We start from the raw sequence: 22,331 nt of genomic DNA, 5'->3' as shown, positions 1-22,331 counted from the left end.
TGTACGCCGGCCTGATTAGGACGGCCAGGGAGTCTGTGTACGCCGGCCTGATTAGGACGGCCAGGGAGTCTGTGTACGCCGGGCTGATTAGGATGGCCAGGGAGTCTGTGTACGCCGGCCTGATTAGGATGGCCAGGGAGTCTGTGTACGCCGGCCTGATTAGGACGGCCAGGGAGTCTGTGTACGCCGGCCTGATTAGGATGGCCAGGGAGTCTGTGTACGCCGGCCTGATTAGGACGGCCAGGGAGTCTGTGTACGCCGGCCTGATTAGGACGGCCAGGGAGTCTGTGTACGCCGGCCTGATTAGGACGGCCAGGGAGTCTGTGTACACCGGCCTGATTAGGACGGCCAGGGAGTTTGTGTACGCCGGCCTGATTAGGATGGCCAGGGAGTAGGAACGCTGTGTACGCCGGCCTGATTAGGACGGCCAGGGAGTCTGTGTACGCCGGCCTGATTAGGATGGCCAGGGAGTCTGTGTACGCCGGCCTGATTAGGACGGCCAGGGAGTCTGTGTACGCCGGCCTGATTAGGACGGCCAGGGAGTCTGTGTAGGCCGGCCTGATTAGGATGGCCAGGGAGTCTGTGTACGCCGGCCTGATTAGGACGGCCAGGGAGTCTGTGTACGCCGGCCTGATTAGGATGGCCAGGGAGTAGGAACGCTGTGTACGCCGGCCTGATTAGGACGGCCAGGGAGTCTGTGTACGCCGGCCTGATTAGGACGGCCAGGGAGTCTGTGTACGCCGGCCTGATTAGGACGGCCAGGGAGTCTGTGTACGCCGGCCTGATTAGGACGGCCAGGGAGTCTGTGTACGCCGGCCTGATTAGGATGGCCAGGGAGTCTGTGTACGCCGGCCTGATTAGGACGGCCAGGGAGTCTGTGTACGCCGGCCTGATTAGGACGGCCAGGGAGTCTGTGTACGCCGGCCTGATTAGGACGGCCAGGGAGTCTGTGTACGCCGGCCTGATTAGGACGGCCAGGGAGTCTGTGTACGCCGGCCTGATTAGGATGGCCAGGGAGTCTGTGTACGCCGGCCTGATTAGGACGGCCAGGGAGTCTGTGTACGCCGGCCTGATTAGGACGGCCAGGGAGTCTGTGTACGCCGGCCTGATTAGGACGGCCAGGGAGTCTGTGTACGCCGGCCTGATTAGGACGGCCAGGGAGTCTGTGTACGCCGGCCTGATTAGGACGGCCAGGGAGTCTGTGTACGCCGGCCTGATTAGGACGGCCAGGGAGTCTGTGTACGCCGGCCTGATTAGGACGGCCAGGGAGTCTGTGTACGCCGGCCTGATTAGGACGGCCAGGGAGTCTGTGTACGCCGGCCTGATTAGGACGGCCAGGGAGTCTGTGTACGCCGGCCTGATTAGGACGGCCAGGGAGTCTGTGTACGCCGGCCTGATTAGGACGGCCAGGGAGTCTGTGTACGCCGGCCTGATTAGGACGGCCAGGGAGTCTGTGTACGCCGGCCTGATTAGGACGGCCAGGGAGTCTGTGTACGCCGGCCTGATTAGGACGGCCAGGGAGTCTGTGTACGCCGGCCTGATTAGGACGGCCAGGGAGTCTGTGTACGCCGGCCTGATTAGGACGGCCAGGGAGTCTGTGTACGCCGGCCTGATTAGGACGGCCAGGGAGTCTGTGTACGCCGGCCTGATTAGGACGGCCAGGGAGTCTGTGTACGCCGGCCTGATTAGGACGGCCAGGGAGTCTGTGTACGCCGGCCTGATTAGGACGGCCAGGGAGTCTGTGTACGCCGGCCTGATTAGGACGGCCAGGGAGTCTGTGTACGCCGGCCTGATTAGGACGGCCAGGGAGTCTGTGTACGCCGGCCTGATTAGGATGGCCAGGGAGTCTGTGTACGCCGGCCTGATTAGGACGGCCAGGGAGTCTGTGTACGCCGGCCTGATTAGGACGGCCAGGGAGTCTGTGTACGCCGGCCTGATTAGGACGGCCAGGGAGTTTGTGTACGCCGGGCTGATTAGGACGGCCAGGGAGTCTGTGTACGCCGGCCTGATTAGGACGGCCTTGGAGCAGGGACGCCATGCACATAAACCTGATTAGGACACGCGCTACACCTGCAAGACAACACGAGGGAAACGGGACCGACAGCGACGAAAGGAAAACAAGAAGAAGAAGATCACGCCTGTCTCTGAAAAAGCACCACGCCTTGTTGTTGACGACTCTCGGCTGCACCGAGGGTACGTCTCCAGCGCTGCAGCGTTACCCGTGAACTATTTGTTGTGTGCCAAGTAAACCATCACGAACCAGCCAGAAGCTGTCTGACTTCTTATTTGCCTATGTCGACCTGAATCAAAGAACCGGGCGAGCCTTTTGCAAGAGATAAGACTCAACAAGAGAGACCACTCTGATTGGCTGTTCAGCTTAGCGAATCAGTGCAGAACGTACATGCTAGCTGGCCGTCGGCTGCAGTCTTTGCGGTGTGTGGAAGTGCTACTTCTTGGCCCAGATGGCGGGCGACGTGAGGCAACGCAACGGTGGGCCTGCGTCGCCGCTAGTCGGGTTGGTGTGTCTTGGTCGTTAGGCTAATAAGTCGTAACATAACCCTGCCAACACGTACGGTCCAATGTGGACAAGCTAACTCAAATTAGCCCAAATATTCCACCAAAAACACGCTAGTCCAGATGCCCAGGTCCAACAACGATAATCCAAACACTCAGATAATGCTAGCACAAACACACGAGTCATACTACACTAATCCAAACACGCTTTTCGAATCAAGCCAATCACACAACGATGACCACACAGACGGCCGTAGTGACATAACCACCCTTCACCCTACTTGGCAACCACCCACCAAAGCAAAAATAAAAACAGTCGGCGGCCGGTTTGCTCGCCAAGGTAAATAGACAGAGTGACCTTACACAAACAGACGCACATTCCTTTCTCCCACCACCCAGCGGTGCAGCGCCAGGGCTACATGGATTATCATGGACCCCCATCGAGCCAATAATGGACTGTTTCCCCCGCTGTGGTCATGCAGATGCCTCTGCAGCCACGAGACCAACACACACACAGACTCAAGAGTGTCTTCCCCCAGGACGTCAGGACACTACACACCAAACAACAACCACATTAATAACTGACCATGCATTCATACAAGACCTGTCACTACTGTCACTCGGCCTGTGACATTTGTATCTGCACATTGTACAATGTGTATTGATCATAGTACACCTTCTGAGTACTATGATCAATACACATTGTACATGTGTATTGATCATAGTACACCTTCTGAGTACTCGTCTTGATGCATGCTCAATACTCCAGGTGGGAAATTCAAGGAAGGTTGAATCAGTTCATGTGGACACGCTTATTAAGAGACACGTTTCATCATCATCATCTGATGATGAAGGGTGGGGTACCTGCAGTCGCTGTATTGTTTATGAGGGTGGGGGTACCTGCAGTCACTGTATTGTTTATAAGGGTGGAGGTACCTGCAGTCACTGTATTGTTTATAAGGGTGGGGGTACCTGCAGTCACTGTATTGTTTATAAGGGTGGGGGTACCTGCAGTCACTGTATTGTTTATAAGGGTGGGGTAACTGTAGTCACTGTATTGTTTATAAGGGCGGGGTACCTGCAGTCACTGTATTGTTTATAAGGGTGGGGTAACTGTAGTCACTGTATTGTTTATAAGGGTGGGGGTACCTGCAGTCACTGTATTGTTTATAAGGGTGGGGTACCTGTAGTCACTGTATTGTTCATAAGGGTGGGGACACCTGTAGTCATTGTATTGTTTATAAGGGTGGGGACACCTGTAGTCACTGTATTGTTTATAAGGGTGGAGGTACCTGCAGTCACTGTATTGTTTATAAGGGTGGGGGTACCTGCAGTCACTGTATTGTTTATAAGGGTGGGGGTACCTGCAGTCACTGTATTGTTTATAAGGGTGGGGGTACCTGCAGTCACTGTATTGTTTATAAGGGTGGGGTAACTGTAGTCACTGTATTGTTCATAAGGGTGGGGACACCTGCAGTCACTGTATTGTTTATGAGGGTGGGGGTACCTGCAGTCACTGTATTGTTTATAAGGGTGGGGTAACTGTAGTCACTGTATTGTTTATAAGGGTGGGGTACCTGCAGTCACTGTATTGTTTATAAGGGTGGGGTAACTGTAGTCACTGTATTGTTTATAAGGGTGGGGTACCTGCAGTCACTGTATTGTTTATAAGGGTGGGGGTACCTGCAGTCACTGTATTGTTTATAAGGGTGGGGGTACCTGCAGTCACTGTATTGTTTATAAGGGTGGGGGTACCTGCAGTCACTGTATTGTTTATAAGGGTGGGGTACCTGCAGTCACTGTATTGGTTATAAGGGTGGGGGTACCTGCAGTCACTGTATTGTTTATAAGGGTGGGGGTACCTGCAGTCACTGTATTGTTTATAAGGGTGGGGTACCTGCAGTCACTGTATTGTTTATAAGGGTGGGGTACCTGCAGTCACTGTATTGTTTATAAGGGTGGGGTACCTGCAGTCACTGTATTGTTTATAAGGGTGGGGTACCTGCAGTCACTGTATTGGTTATAAGGGTGGGGACACCTGTAGTCACTGTATTGGTTATAAGGGTGGGGACACCTGTAGTCACTGTATTGTTTATAAGGGTGGGGGTACCTGCAGTCACTGTATTGTTCATAAGGGTGGGGTACCTGCAGTCACTGTATTGCCTACCAACACAGGGATCGCCGGTTCGAATCCCGTCTGCTGACGGTCACATTGAATAGAGTTCATGAAGCAGAGCTGCTCTCATGTGTCGTCAGTGGAGGGGTTTAGTCATCTGCATAACTGCCCCGGGGGGGGGGCGAGGGGGGCAGTGAGGGCAGAATAACTTCCCTCTACAAATACGGTGTAGAAAATCAAGTCCAGGGACCATATGAAATATGTTCCTCTTTATTCTTATTCAGCTCATGTCGTCACCACGTTTAAATACATAACATCAACTTCCTCTCTTTTTGTTGAATTGCACATTTCACACACACACACACACCCACACCCACACACACACCGACACACACACACACACACACCGACACACACACACACACACACACACACACACCGACACACACACACACCCACACACACACCGACACACACACACACCGACACACACACACACACACCCACACACACACACACACACACACACACACCCACACACACACACACACACACCGACACACACACACACCCACACACACACCGACACACACACACACCGACACACACACACACACACACACCCACACACACACACACACACACACACACACCCACACACACACACACACACACACCGACACACACACACACACACCCACACACACCGACACACACACACACACACACACTCGCTCTCTCGGACAACACAATGGAAAACATACACATTTTGTATAATGTAAAATCCCAAGTGTGTTGTGACACAATCTACCACATTTACACTGACACAGGAAGAGGACGAGCCATGTGTGGTGTCACCCAGCCGCCTCCTCCACCTTAACACCTCCCGCTACAGCCTGGCACCTGTGTGGTGTCACCCGGCCGCCTCCACCACCTAAACACCTCCCGCTACAGCCTGGCCCCTGTGTGGTGTCACCCAGCCGCCTCCGTCACCTAAACACCTCCCGCTACGGTCTGGCACCTGTGTGGTGTCACCCGGCCGCCTCCACCACCTAAACACCTCCCGCTACAGCCTGGCCCCTGTGTGGTGTCACCCAGCCGCCTCCACCTCCTAAACACCTCCCGCTACGGCCTGGCCCCTGTGTGGTGTCACCCAGCCGCCTCCGTCACCTAAACACCTCCCGCTACGGTCTGGCATCTGTGTGGTGTCACCCAGCCGCCTCCTCCACCTAAACACCTCCCGCTACGGCCTGGCACCTGTGTGGTGTCACCCGGCCGCCTGCACCACCTAAACACCTCCCGCTACGGTCTGGCACCTGTGTGGTGTCACCCGGCCGCCTCCACCACCTAAACACCTCCCGCTACAGCCTGGCCCCTGTGTGGTGTCACCCAGCCGCCTCCACCTCCTAAACACCTCCCGCTACGGCCTGGCCCCTGTGTGGTGTCACCCAGCCGCCTCCGTCACCTAAACACCTCCCGCTACGGTCTGGCATCTGTGTGGTGTCACCCAGCCGCCTCCTCCACCTAAACACCTCCCGCTACGGCCTGGCACCTGTGTGGTGTCACCCGGCCGCCTGCACCACCTAAACACCTCCCGCTACGGTCTGGCACCTGTGTGGTGTCACCCAGCCGCCTCCGCCACCCAAACACCTCCCGCTACGGCCTGGCATCTGTGTGGTGTCACCCGGCCGCCTGCACCACCTAAACACCTCCCGCTACGGTCTGGCACCTGTGTGGTGTCACCCAGCCACCTCCACCACCTAAACACCTCCCGCTACGGCCTGGCCCCTTTGTGGTGTCACCCAGCCGCCTCCTCCACCTAAACACCTCCCGCTACGGCCTGGCACCTGTGTGGTGTCACCCGGCCGCCTCCACCACCTAAACACCTCCCGCTACGGCCTGGCCCCTGTGTGGTGTCACCCGGCCGCCTCCACCACCTAAACACCTCCCGCTACGACCTGGCACCTGTGTGGTGTCACCCAGCTGCCTCCACCACCTAAACACCTCCCGCTACGGCCTGGCCCCTGTGTGGTGTCACCCGGCCGCCTCCACCACCTAAACACCTCCCGCTACGACCTGGCACCTGTGTGGTGTCACCCAGCTGCCTCCGCCACCTAAACACCTCCCGCTACAGCCTGGCACCTGTGCGGTGTCACCCGGCCGCCTCCACCACCTAAACACCTCCCGCTACGGCCTGGCACCTGTGTGGTGTCACCCAGCTGCCTCCGCCACTTAAACACCTCCCGCTACAGCCTGGCACCTGTGCGGTGTCACCCGGCCGCCTCCACCACCTAAACACCTCCCGCTACGGCCTGGCACCTGTGTGGTGTCACCCGGCCGCCTCCGCCACCTAAACACCTCCCGCTGCACCACTCAAAAGGCTCGTGACCCCTCTGACCAACCACCAGCTACCATCGACACAACGTCTCGTTCCATCGGCCAATCACGACACAGGTCAGCAGCCACACAAGTGACAGGAAGTTGAACTGCTGAAGAGGAAGTGGTCTGTCTGGCCAGACGGACTGTGTGGGTCTACAGAAGAAGGATGAAGGTGCTTCCTGAATCATTTCTGAACAGGACAACGTACCAGAACATGTCTCCCCCACATGGGATAACGAGTCTTACTGTGAGTTATTTGCTCCTTCTGCAGCAGCTAAACAGGAACACGAGTCTCTTAACCCTCTGTGAAGCACCGCCCTGCTCAGCTCCATCACTCGGTCACCGTCTCCTCTCCACCCTCTTCCTGAGCGATGCTAACGTCGCTAACACGTCGGACGCCTCACGTCGGGATGTCTGAGTCAGTGTGGTGGTCGCCTGGTGTATCCTCACCCCTGCAGCACGAAAATCCTCCCCCGGGGTCGGGGTCGGGGTCCCCCCCCGGGGTCCCCCCCCCCCCCCCGGGGTTAAAGAATGTCTGCAAAACCTCAAAATGTGTGAGGCAATCGACAACTTAACATGCGTTTGGCATTAGAGTGCAAGAATGTGGCGGCCGGGCGGCGTGGCGGTCTGTTCCGATGCCTGCCAACAGGGGGGGTCGCTGGTCACCTCCGGCTTGGTCGGGCGTCCCTGCAGACACAACTGGCCGTGTCTGCGGGTGGGAAGCCGGATGTGGGTGTGTGTTCTGGTCGCTGCACTAGCGCCTCCTCTGGTCGCTTGGCGCGCCTGTTCGGGGGGGGGAGGGGGAACTGGGGGGAATAGCGTGATCCTCCCACCCTCTACGTCCCCCTGGTGAAACTCCTCACTGTCAGGTGAAAAGAAGCGGCTGGTGACTCCACATGTATGGGAGGAGGCATGTGGTAGTCTGGAGCCCTCCCCGGATCAGCAGAGAGGGTGGAGCAGAGACCAGGCCGGCTCAGGAGAGTGGGGTAATCGGCTGGGTACAACTGGGGAGAAAAATCCAAGAAAAGGAGTGAAATAGGAGGAGCAACACAGGGAACGGAGCAGTGCCCATTTCGGGGGAGTACAACATGGAGACGTGTGGATCATCGGGGAGCTTCAACAGATGAAGGGAGGGCGCTCTGCCAAGGTTTCTCCACTGGAGGGGGCAGCTGAGGGACTGGGAGCTCTGTGGGAGAAAAGAGTCTGCACCATGCTGCTCTCCTCAATCTGCAGTCTCACCAGCTGCACTGGCACATCCCAGACTCCCTGCAATGAACCACTCCTTCACCTCCGTCACATCTACAACGAACCACTCCCGCCTCCATCACATCTACAACGAATCATTCCCACACCTCCGTCACATCTACAACGAACCATTCCCACACCTCCGTCACATCTACAACGAACCACTCCCTCACTCCGTCACATCTACAACGAACCATTCCCACACTCCGTCACATCTAGAACGAACCATTCCCACACTCCGTCACATCTACAACGAACCATTCCCACACCTACAATGAACCACTCCCACACCTCCGTCACATCTACAACGAACCACTCCCACACCTCTGTCACATCCACAACGAACCACTCCCACACCTCCGTCACATCTACAACGAACCACTCCCACATCTCTGTCACATCTACAATGAACCACTCCCACACCTCCATCACATCTACAATGAACCACTCCGACACCTCCGCCACATCTACAATGAACCACTCCCACACCTCTGTCACATCTACAATGAACCACTCCCACACCTCCATCACATCTACAATGAACCACTCCCACATCTCTGTCACATCTACAATGAACCACTCCCACACCTCCATCACATCTACAATGAACCACTCCCACACCTCCATCACATCTACAATGAACCACTCCCACACCTCCATCACATCTACAATGAACCACTCCCACACCTGTGTCACAGCTACAACGAACCACTCCCACACCTCTGCCACATCTACGATGAACCAATCCCACACCTCCGTCAAATCTACAATGAACCACTCCCACACCTCTGTCACATCTACAACGAACCACTCCCACACCTCCATCACATCTACAACAAACCACTCCCACACCTGTCACATCTACAATGAACCACTCCCACACCTCCATCACATCTACAATGAACCACTCCCACACCTCTGCCACATCTACGATGAACCACTCCCACACCTCTGTCACATCTACAACGAACCACTCCCACACCTCCGTCACATCTACAAAAAACCACTCCCACACCTCCGTCACATCTACAACGAACCACTCCCACACCTCCATCACATCTACAAAAAACCACTCCCACACCTCCGTCACATCTACAATGAACCACTCCCACACTCCGTCACATCTACAATGAACCACTCCCACACCTCCGTCACATCTACAATGAACCACTCCCACACTCCGTCACATCTACAACGAACCACTCCCTCCCCTCCGTCACATTTACAATGAACCACTCCCACACCTCCGTCACATCTACAACGAACCACTCCCTCCCCTCCGTCACATTTACAATGAACCACTCCCACACCTCCGTCACATCTACAACGAACCATTCCCACACTCCGTCACATCTACAACGAACCATTCCCACACCTACAATGAACCACTCCCACACCTCCGTCACATCTACAACGAACCACTCCCACACCTCTGTCACATCCACAACGAACCACTCCCACACCTCCGTCACATCTACAACGAACCACTCCCACATCTCTGTCACATCTACAATGAACCACTCCCACACCTCCATCACATCTACAATGAACCACTCCGACACCTCCGCCACATCTACAATGAACCACTCCCACACCTCTGTCACATCTACAATGAACCACTCCCACACCTCCATCACATCTACAATGAACCACTCCCACATCTCTGTCACATCTACAATGAACCACTCCCACACCTCCATCACATCTACAATGAACCACTCCCACACCTCCATCACATCTACAATGAACCACTCCCACACCTCCATCACATCTACAATGAACCACTCCCACACCTGTGTCACAGCTACAACGAACCACTCCCACACCTCTGCCACATCTACGATGAACCAATCCCACACCTCCGTCAAATCTACAATGAACCACTCCCACACCTCTGTCACATCTACAACGAACCACTCCCACACCTCCATCACATCTACAACAAACCACTCCCACACCTGTCACATCTACAATGAACCACTCCCACACCTCCATCACATCTACAATGAACCACTCCCACACCTCTGCCACATCTACGATGAACCACTCCCACACCTCTGTCACATCTACAATGAACCACTCCCACACTTCCGTCACATCTACAGTGAACCACTTCCACACCTCTGTCACATCTACAATGAACCACTCCCACACTTCCGTCACATCTACAACGAACCACTCCCACACCTGTCACATCTATAACGAACCACTCCCACACCTCCATCACATCTACAGTGAACCACTTCCACACCTTCGTCACATCTACAATGAACCACTCCCACACCTCCATCACATCTACAACGAACCACTCCCACACCTGTCACATCTATAACGAACCACTCCCACACCTCTGTCACATCTACAATGAACCACTCCCACACCTCTGTCACATCTACAACAAACCACTTCCACACCTCCATCACATCTACAATGAACCACTCCCACACCTCTGTCACATCTACAACAAACCACTCCCACACCTCCATCACATCTACAACGAACCACTCCAACACCTCTGTCACATCTACAACGAACCACTCCCACCCCTCTGTCACATCTACAACGAACCACTCCCACCTCTGTCACATCTACAACGAACCACTCCAACACCTCCATCACATCTACAATGAACCATTCCCACACCTCCGTCACATCTACAATGAACCACTCCCACACCTCCGTCACATCTACAACGAACCACTCCCTCCCCTCCGTCACATTTACAATGAACCACTCCCACACCTCCGTCACATCTACAACGAACCACTCCCTCCCCTCCGTCACATTTACAATGAACCACTCCCACACCTCCGTCACATCTACAACGAACCACTTCCACACCTCCATCACATCTACAATGAACCACTCCCACACCTCCGTCACATCTACAACGAACCATACCCACACTTCCATCACATCTACAACGAACCACTTCCACACCTCCGTCACATCTACAACGAACCATACCCACACCTCCATCACATCTACAACGAACCACTCCCACACCTCTGTCACATCTACAATGAACCACTCCCACACCTCCATCACATCTACAACGAACCACTCCCACACCTCCGTCACATCTACAACGAACCACTCCCACACCTCTGTCACATCTACAACGAACCACTCCCACACCTCCGTCACATCTACGACTTACTCCCACACTTCTGTCACAGGCATTTGTTGCACATGATATATGACATGAAGAAATTAACACTTTTGAAATTGGCATCTTTTTCCACTAAGTTTGGCTTAAAAACCATTCATCATTTCCCAGCCTTGCGTTAGTTTGCGGTGCAGATGTAAACAGCACACTTGCCAAGAGAGGCTGGAGAGATTAGAAAAATTTACAATTCTTGGAAAATTATGACACTACTCCATAACTCTGTAGTACAGGAGCCCCTATCCAATAATGAAGTCCATCCATGTCCCCAGCACCATCCATCAGAAACTGTAACATCACTGTGCCCTTACATACATACACACACACACACACACACACACACACACACACACACACACACACACACACACACACACACACACACACACACATATATATATATATATATATATATATATATATTCTATTTTCACATCTTTGTTTTAACGTTCCCATTGCATATGATACAAAATTACATATAGCGCTTCAGGTCTTTGGGGGATACAAGACCTAAAGATAGATAGATAGATAGATAGATAGATAGACAGACAGACAGACAGACAGACAGACAGACAGACAGACAGACAGACAGACAGACAGACAGACAGACAGACAGACAGATAGATAGATAGATAGACAGACAGACAGACAGATAGATAGACAGACAGACAGACAGACAGACAGACAGACAGACAGACAGACAGACAGACAGACAGACAGACAGACAGACAGACAGACAGACAGACAGACAGACAGACAGACAGACAGACAGACAGATAGATAGATAGATAGATAGATAGATAGATAGATAGATAGATAGATAGATAGATAGATAGATAGATAGATAGATAGATAGATAGATTATAAAAAAACTAACCCATTAATTTCAGTTTCTTTGCAGCTTTACACTCAGAGGAAGACTGTAAGTGAGAAGAGAGGATGAGGAGCAGAGGATGAAAAGAGAGAAGAAGACAGAAATGAGCTGGAAGAAAAGGAGAGGAGAAACTGAAGGAAAAGGAAAAGACCAGCAAAAGGAGGGTGAGAGGAAGATGAGTGAAAAGTGTATCCTCACCTGAGTGTCACTCGCCAGACGAGGTGGGACCTCGATGCCGAGCTCAATCAGCCGCCGGTCCTGGTAGCGTCCATACTGGTCGTAACCGAGGTAACTGCCAGCACCCGTTGCCAGTAGCAGATGGAGCGGTCTTGCACGGGCTTGGAGGCCCAGAAAGGCGGGGCTTGGATGGACACGCCCTGGAAATTACCCAGCACTTATGTTAGCCACTGTCCTTTTTTTGGGGGGGATTTTTTCTCTCCCCAATTGTACCCGTCTAATTACCCCACCCTCCCGAGCCGTCCCGGTCTCTGCTCCACCCCCTCTGCTGATCCGGGGAGGGCTGCAGACTACCACATGCCTCCTCCCATACATGTGGAGTCACCAGCCGCTTCTTTTCCCCTGACAAGTGAGGAGTTTCACCAAGGGGGCATAGCGCGTGGGAGGATCACGCTATTCCCCCCAGACCCCCCCCCCGAACAGGAGCCCTGACCGACCAGAGGAGGCGCTAGTGCAGCGACCAGGACACACACCCACATCCGGCTTCCCACCCGCAGATACGGCCAATTGTGTCTGTAGGGACGCCCGACCAAGCCGGAGGTAACACGGGGATTCGAACTTGAGACCCCCGTGATGGTAGGCAACGGAATAGACCGCCACGCTGCCTGGCACACATATGTGTGTAGATATATATGTGTACACATATGTGTGTAGATATATATGTGTGCATATATGTGTGTAGATATATATGTGTACATATATGTGTGTAGATATATATGTGTACACATATGTGTGTAGATATATATGTGTACACATATGTGTGTAGATATATATGTGTACACATGTGTGTGTAGATATATATGTGTACGTGTGTAGATATATGTGTGTACACATGTGTGTGTAGATATATGTGTGTACACATATGTGTGTAGATATATATGTGTACGCATGTGTGTGTAGATATATATGTGTACACATATGTGTGTAGATATATATGTGTACATATATGTGTGTAGCTATATATGTGTACACATATGTGTGTAGATATATATGTGTACACATATGTGTGTAGCTATATATGTGTACACATATGTGTGTAGATATATATGTGTACACATATGTGTGTAGCTATATATGTGTACACATATGTGTGTAGATATATATGTGTACACATATGTGTGTAGCTATATATGTGTACATATATGTGTGTAGATATATATGTGTACACATATGTGTGTAGATATATATGTGTACACATATGTGTGTAGATATATATGTGCACACATATGTGTGTAGATATATATGTGCACACATATGTGTGTAGATATATATGTGTATATATATGTGTGTAGATATATATGTGTATATATATATGTGTGTAGATATAATCCAGTGAGTCAAGTAAATTCTTTCTGAGACGGCATGAAACAGGCTTGTACTGTCTCCCTACATGTTATTTAGTATCTACATAAACGACCTTCCACCAGCCTGTCCAGATGTAAACATTGAAACGTATGCCGACGCCACGGTCATCTTCACTCACGCAAGATCAAAAGAGCAAGTTGCAGCTAACTTGCCAGCTGCCATGTGCAAGGTGTCTGATTGGCTTACAAACTCATGCTTAACTCCCCATGTAAGCAAACCAGTCTGCATGTACTTCACATCAAGGACCAACGATTCAGTTGATCCGGACATTTCATTAAACGCTGAAGTTGTTAATACGGTGACACATGTAAAATATTTAGCCGTCATAATGGACAAGCACTTGTCTTTTAAACAACATGTGGGTAAGGTAACCAGGAACGCTAAGTTCCATTTGAATCACTTTAAGAGCATCAGGCATCAAATGTCTTCACCTGCCGCAAGTCTTTTTCTACACGCCACGATTTTCCCTCGTTTGTCGTATTGTATAACCAATTGGTCCCAGGCGGGAGGGACCACCCACAAGCCAGGATATTCTCTATAGAAACAGATTTTAAAAGTATTGGCTAAAAACCACGGGACTTTCACCACTGCCACATCCTGAAAAAATATAACTTTCTTAATTTTGATAACTAACCCCCCCCCCCTCCGAGAGCATGCCTGGCCTCTCCCGACCGTGACAGAGCTGTACGGGTCAGGACCAGAGCATCTTCAAGGGGAGCTTGGGTACCACAGTTTAGGAAGACTGCTTTTGGCCAATCAGCATTTCCAGTAAAAGTGGTGGGAAAGTGGACTTCCCTTCCCCCTCATGTCAGAGAGTCAGCCAGCTTTGCGGTGTTTAAAAAGCCTCTTAAGCTTTGGGTAAAATCAGCACAAACGTGTAATCACAAATACATGTCCTTGCTTTAATATTTTGCACATATTTTAGATTTCACTCGGGGTTTTTGTTGGTTTTTATTCAGAGTAGTTACTAGTATATGTTTCTTAGTCAGGAGCAGCCTGGGGTTCTGGCTGGAACCAGCCCGGGTGCAGCCTGACCGTAGAAGACTGTGGGTCATTTATATTTCCTGCCATTGAACAGGCCAGACTGACTGTTAGAGCTGTTGTCATAGTTTAGGTCAGATTGTTATTTATTGATGTTTCAGGTCAATTTACTATTTATATTCATTGTTGCTGAATAAATGAAATCCATATTCATTATGTTGTTGTTGTCAGATTTCTATTTATATCCACTGTTTTAAATAGACCAGATTGTATTTATAACCTTTGAGATTGGTTTTCTGATGTGTTGTCATGTTTTTATTTTGTCTTGATTGTTCTTTGTCTGCCTGTCCAATAGTTTTCTTATGTATTGTTGTGTTTTTACTTCTGTATTAATTGTTGTTTGTTTGCCTGCCCAGGGACTGCAGATGCAATTAGCTGCCGGCTAACTCTGGTGCACCTGTAAAACTGTGCGTTGTCCCTGTCAAATACACAATAAACTAAACGAAACGAAACTGGATTTTATATATATATATATATATATATAGGGGTTTATATATATATATATATATATATACTTATATATATGGCACTTATATATATACTTATCACAAAAAGTAAGGAAATGTGTGTTTGGTAGATGATTTCTTTGCTGTAAAAATGCTTCTTGGCAATAAATCTTATACCGTTGGAAAGCCTGTTTATTTGCATTTTAAATGGCGCCACATGTGTAAGGAACATGCGTTTGTGGGATGAGCAGCAAAGCTGAGTATGTGGGTTGTGCCCATGAAAAATTTGCCAAATCTTCTCTGCCAATGCCAAACAGCTTATATTGCTGCTGCTATTGACTCTTGTTTTGAGCTTCTGGTACCCCAGGTGCTGCCAATCAGCTGCCTGATATAAGATTTATTGCCAAGAAGCATCGTTACACCAAAGACATAATCTACCAAACACACATTTCCTTACTTTTTGTGCTACGTCTATATATGTATATATGTATATATATATATATATATATATATATATATATATATATATATATATATATATATATATGAACCCCTTATATTGGCAGTATAATTAGTTGTCTTGCTCGAGCCACTAAGCTAGACAGGGAAGAGAGTTGCTGAGTCCAGCAGTGTTGGTGGTTTTAGTGGTCTTGTTCTTAAATAAGTGTTTTCTACTCACCTTTGGACAGAAAGCGGCATGGTCCAACTGCACCTGACAAACCCCTGATGATGTAAAAGACAGAGAGATAAAACAGTTTAATATCAAAATATATTATATTACACTCAAATGTACAACATCTTACCACTCTCTCTCATATAGTATACATGTACACAGTATTATTGTTACTTCACTGCAGTGTTTTTGAGCGTATCTGCAGCTTAACTGGATGTGTAATTTTTGGTGACGTTTACCTCAATTTACTGTCTAAAGATGGCTGCGTTCACTACAATACGACTTTCCCCTAAAACCTCGGTTATTTACACTTTATTGTGCATGTTGTGTGTACACACGCGTGTGTGTGTGATGTTGAAATCTGCGTGATATTACTACATCAAGATAAAGAGTGAGATGCTTCACATCTGAAAAGAAACATACAAGGGTTCCCACATGGAAGGGTTTCCCCATGAGATGAACACAGACCATAACAATAAGGATATTATTATCGTCATCATCATCATTACAATGGGGTTTCATTTTTCTAGATTAACAGCTTTTAGTTTCATTTGTATTTTTGATTTCTATGAAATTTCTAATATCAGGCAGCCTACTTAAGACATACTACTACTACTACTACTACCACCACCACCACTACCACCACCACTACTACTACTACTACTATTTTCGGCTGCTCCCGTTAGGGGGCGCCACAGCAGATCATCCGTTTCCATCTCTTCCTGTCCTCTGCATCTTCCTCTGTCACACCAGCCACCTGCATGTCCTCCCTCACCACATCCATAAACCTCCTCTTTGGCCTTCCTCTTCTCCTCTTCCCTGGCAGCTCCATATTCAGCATCCTTCTCCCAGTATACCCAGCATCTCTCCTCCACACATGTCCACACCATCTCCATCTTGTCTCTCTTGCTTTGTCTCCAAACCGTCCAACCTGAGCTGTCCCTCTAATATACTCCTTCCTAATCCTGTCCTTCTTCATCACTCCCAGTGAAAATCTTATCATCTTCATCTCTGCCACCTCCAGCTCCACCTCCTGTCTTTTCATCAGTGCCACTGTCTCCAAACCATATAACATAGCTGGTCTCACAACCATCTTGTAAACCTTCCCTTTAACTCTTGCTGGTACCCTTCTGTCACACATCACTCCTGACACTCTTCTCCACCCACTCCACCCTGCCTCCACTCTCTTCTTCACCTCTCTTCTGCACTCCCCGTTACTTTGGACAGTTGACCCCAAGTATATAAACTCCTCCACCCTCGTCACCTCTACTCCTTGCATCCTCACCCTTCCACTGTCCTCCCTCTCATTCACACATAGGTATTCTGTCTTGCTCCTACTGACTCTCATTCCTCTTCTCTCCAGGGCATACCTCCACCTCTCCAGGCTCTCCTCCACCTGCACCCTACTCTCGCTACAGATCACAATGTCATCCGCAAACATCATCGTCCACGGAGACTCCTGCCTGATCTCGTCCGTCAACCTGTCCGTCACCACTGCAAACACCTTGACAGAAAATATTACGAAACGTGAAGCAGCGTTCACAATGCCCCCTGCAGTGCCAAGTCTGCCACAAAACGTGTCCGTTTCAATTTCTTTCCCATCAGCCCTCGTGAGGAAACATTACAGGTACCCGTCCTATGAGTCGGGTCGGTAGATTTTCAATTCAGCCTTAAACCGTAGCGATACCTGCGGAAATCCCCCGACATCAGCCGGCGGCACACCTTCCTTATGGACGCTGCCATCTTGGTTCTGTTTGCGGAAGAACGAATAGTGCTACGTAACCAATCAGCATTGACGTAGCCGGGACGTCAGAAACGTCCAAAACGTCATGCGGAAATGTTCAAGTACACGCAGCTGCAGCTCGTAACCTCTGGCTATATGAAGAGAACGTGTACTATAATGTGTATATACGGAATATATACAGTGATGGTTTAAAGATGTAACGTTTTCTTTATACGTTCATGCTGTAATTGCCCGATCCAAACCCGATGTGTTCTACGCATGCGCCACGTTGGCTCACACAGGCGCAGGGGTAGTGTGGTCAAGCTTGGGGGTGAGGGTGAGGTTAGAGAAACAGTATTATTCATAAAAATAGATACTTTAAGTCAGTGTTTGTCAACCGGGGGGTCCGCGGACCCCTAGTGGTCCGTGGTGTAATTGCAAGGGGTCCGTGAAAATAAAATATCTTTAAAAAAAAGATCCTATGACATTTATAGGAATAGGACTATTTTACTCAAATGTGACTGAGACCTTTATCTACCTAAACTATAAAGGGTAACAGGACTTTTTTCTCTAATTACATCTGTTTCACAAGTGTCATTTATTGTATTTTAATAAGAGATCTCGCTCCCGTTTGCATTGTTAAAAGTTACTGCATAAAAATTCTGTTGTTACATATATCTGAAAGTTACTGAATACATATTCTGTTTCGTTACATATATCTGAAAGTTACTGAATACATATTCTGTTTTGTTACATATATCTGAAAGTTACTGAATACATATTCTGTTTTGTTACATATATCTGAAAGTTACTGAATACATATTCTGTTTTGTTACATATATCTGAAAGTTACTGAATACATATTCTGTTTAGTTACATATATCTGAAAGTTACTGCATACATATTCTGTTTTGTTACATATATCTGAAAGTTACTGAATACATATTCTGTTTCGTTACATATATCTGAAAGTTACTGAATACATATTCTGTTTCGTTACATATATCTGAAAGTTACTGAATACATATTCTGTTTCGTTACATATATCTGAAAGTTACTGAATACATGTTCTGTTTCGTTACATATATCTGAAAGTTACTGAATACATATTCTGTTTCGTTACATATATCTGAAAGTTACTGAATACATATTCTGTGTTGTTACATATATCTGAAAGTTACTGAATACATATTCTGTTTTGTTACATATATCTGAAAGTTACTGAATACATATTCTGTTTTGTTACATATATCTGAAAGTTACTGAATACATATTCTGTTTTGTTACATATATCTGAAAGTTACTGAATACATATTCTGTTTTGTTACATATATCTGAAAGTTACTGAATACATATTCGGTTTCGTTACATATATCTGAAAGTTACTGAATACATATTCTGTTTCGTTACATATATCTGAAAGTTACTGAATACATATTCGGTTTCGTTACATATATCTGAAAGTTACTGAATACATATTCGGTTTCGTTACATATATCTGAAAGTTACTGAATACATATTCGGTTTCGTTACATATATCTGAAAGTTACTGAATACATATTCTGTGTTGTTACATATATCTGAAAGTTACTGAATACATATTCTGTTTTGTTACATATATCTGAAAGTTACTGAATACATATTCTGTGTTGTTACATATATCTGAAAGTTACTGAATACATATTCTGTTTTGTTACATATATCTGAAAGTTACTGCATAAGAATTCTGTTTTGTTAACTATATCTAAGTTACAACTGAAAGCTCTTATTTTTGCCCCAAAGAGTGAATAAATGCTATAATGCAATTTAAAATGCAGTTTCTACTGTTTCTATCAAATTGCAACCCCCCTCCCCCAAGATCAGGTGGAGGGGTCCTCAGGGTAGATCAAAAATACGCAGGGGGTCCAGGACCCCAAAAAGGTTGAGAACCACTGCTTTAAGTCATCACCCAAATTTGTTGTTTTTTTAAATGAATTTAGATCATACTTGAAATTAGTGTATGTCATGTATTTAATTTATTATTGTTTGTACCCTTATTTTCATAATACATCACCGTATATTTGTCACGTGACATTCAGCCTCTGTGTACTTCCTGATATACTGTATAGAAATGTTTACATACTGTTACCTTTGGCACTTTGGATATACCTATGTGTTTTTGGATGGAATGTATATTTGCCATGTTTGTTTTATAATGAACTTTCTTCAAGAATCTGCACATGAATATGAACAATGTTCAATAAAAATATATATTAAAAAACACCCTCTTGCAAAGCGCCGTCAGCCAGGCCTGCAGAGACTTCCGTGTTCGCCAGGCGGCGTCTAACTTCCGGGGTTAGCAGCCAGGTTCTACACGGGCCTCTGAGGCAAACTTCAGGGCCAATAAATCCCACGGGTGTGTAAGAACACGTTTGCCCCCACAGCAAGGACTGATACGTGATGCCCCATGTAAGGGGGAGGGGCTATATGCGTAGCCCCGCCTCCTTCTGCGGGCTGCATCCGGGTCCTACTCGAGATGGTCTTTTTATTTTCTCCAAACGTTCTTCTGGAGTGGCGTTTTACAAATAACTGAATGATATTAACCAAACGGTTCAACCAAAAAACGCCACTTTTTAAAAGATCCCCGTGTTTTTTACACCTTCAAACAAGAAAGTATTACCCAAAGATGTTTGTAAAATATCGTAAAATAAAAAAGGTCGTTTACGGCTGTTGGTTACTCTGTCCGACTCTTGTAGTGTCTTGAAAATCACATGGAATCCTTTCTGGAAGCTGAAGAAGAGAAACAGCTTTCAAATGAATGGATGGATGGATAGATAGATAGATAGATAGATAGATAGATAGATAGATAGATAGATAGATAGATAGATAGATAGATAGCTTTAAGACAATTTCATCATGGAAAATAATGATTTGTGTAAAACTATGCATAACATTTTTCTGGTATGATATTGCCATTAAAAATATTACTTCGTGGCATTAAGTTGTTATACTTGATTTTCAGAGTTTTCTAAAACAATATGTGACCACTATGCTTTTATACTTTTACTGTAGTATTTCAAAACACATTTCAGGTTTTACTGGATGATGGTCCAAGTGTTTAAAACTGAATGGTTACAACAGTACCTTAAAACCAGTTAATCCATCCGCCATCCTGCTGGAGCCTCTCCCAGCAGCCACTGCGTGGCAGGCCCCCGGGGAGACACCCGCCTCCCTGGACAGGCCGGCCGCCATCCATCACAGGGCCCACACACACACACACACACACACACACACACAGCCCTAGGGACAATTTCGTATGGCGTATTCAGAATCAGAACCAGAATCAGAACCTGACCCGCATGTCTTTGGACTGTGGGAGGAAACCGGAGCCCCCGGAGGAAACCCACGTGGACACGGGGGGGGGACCTGCAAACTCCACACACAGGACGACCCGGGACGACCCCCAAGGCTGGACCACCCCGGGGGTCGAAGCCAGGATCTTCCTCATATGAGGCGACCGGGCTAACCGCTACGCCACCGTGCCGAAATAGCTCAGTTGGGAGAGCGTTAGACTGAAGATCTAAAGGTCCCTGGTTCGATCCCGGGTTTCGGCAGGTGGGGTGATGAAGATCGTTCACAGGTCTTCATCTTTAAACTTCACATCATAACGTTCAAAACTGTGTGTGTGATTCACACTGAACGTTTTGTGCGTTTTATCACAGCCAAGCTTCCGCATGTGTCCCCCTAACGTCCCTTACTCTTGCTGGTTGAAGCAGTAACCCCCTGCAACCGTTGCCATGACTACAAGTAACTACTACTACCGCTACTACTACCACTACTACTACTACCACTACTACTACCACTACTACCGCTACTACTACTACTACTACTACCACTACTACTACCACTACAACTACTACTACTACTACCACTACTACTACTACCAGTACCACTACTACCACTACTACCGCTACTACTACCACTACTACTACCACTACAACTACTACTACTACTACCACTACTACTACTACCACTACGACTACTACTACCACTACTACTACTACCGCTACTACTACTACTACCACTACTACTACCACGACTACTACTACTACTACTACCACTACTACCGCTACTACTACTACTACTACTACTACCACTACGACTACTACTACCACTACTACTACCACTACTACTACTAGTACCACTACTACTACTACTACTGCTGTTACTATCGGCTGCTCCCGTTAGGGGGCGCCACAGCGGATCATCCGTTTCCATCTCTTCCTGTCCTCTGCATCTTCCTCTGTCACACCAGCCACCTGCATGTCCTCCCTCACCACCTCCATAAACCTCCTCTTTGGCCTTCCTCTTCTCCTCTTCCCTGGCAGCTCCATATTCAGCATCCTTCTCCCAGTATACCCAGCATCTCTCCTCCACACATGTCCACACCATCTCCATCTTGTCTCTCTTGCTTTGTCTCCAACCTGTCCAACCTGAGGTGTCCCTCTGATATGTAGATTATATACTAAGGTATACTATATATACTATTTATACTACCATATACTAATACAAT

At 48.2% G+C, this 22,331-nt stretch overlaps 1 protein-coding gene and 1 non-coding gene across 2 annotated transcripts in view; one reads left to right on the top strand and one right to left on the bottom strand.

Annotated features, from left to right (window-relative positions):
- Window positions 1-17,796, bottom strand: part of pisd (phosphatidylserine decarboxylase) — a 48,234-nt gene extending 30,438 nt beyond the window's left edge. Inside the window, exons 1-3 of the mRNA XM_056290358.1 lie at window positions 17,744-17,796; window positions 16,063-16,106; window positions 12,493-12,671 (exon numbers count right to left, since the gene is read on the bottom strand). Coding sequence (XP_056146333.1) covers window positions 12,493-12,671; window positions 16,063-16,106; window positions 17,744-17,763 — 243 coding nt within the window. The 5' untranslated portion in view covers window positions 17,764-17,796. The remainder of the gene's footprint in view (window positions 1-12,492; window positions 12,672-16,062; window positions 16,107-17,743) is intronic.
- Window positions 17,797-21,299: 3,503 nt separating this feature from the next.
- On the top strand, window positions 21,300-21,372 carry trnaf-gaa (transfer RNA phenylalanine (anticodon GAA)). Its single transcript has one exon. It is a non-coding gene; the product is annotated as a tRNA-Phe (tRNA).
- The last annotated feature ends 959 nt before the right edge of the window (window positions 21,373-22,331 follow it).

The sequence above is a fragment of the Lampris incognitus genome, chromosome 12, assembly GCF_029633865.1.
Source record: "Lampris incognitus isolate fLamInc1 chromosome 12, fLamInc1.hap2, whole genome shotgun sequence".
NCBI lineage: Eukaryota > Metazoa > Chordata > Actinopteri > Lampriformes > Lampridae > Lampris > Lampris incognitus.
This window is presented reverse-complemented; position numbering and strand designations above follow the sequence as displayed.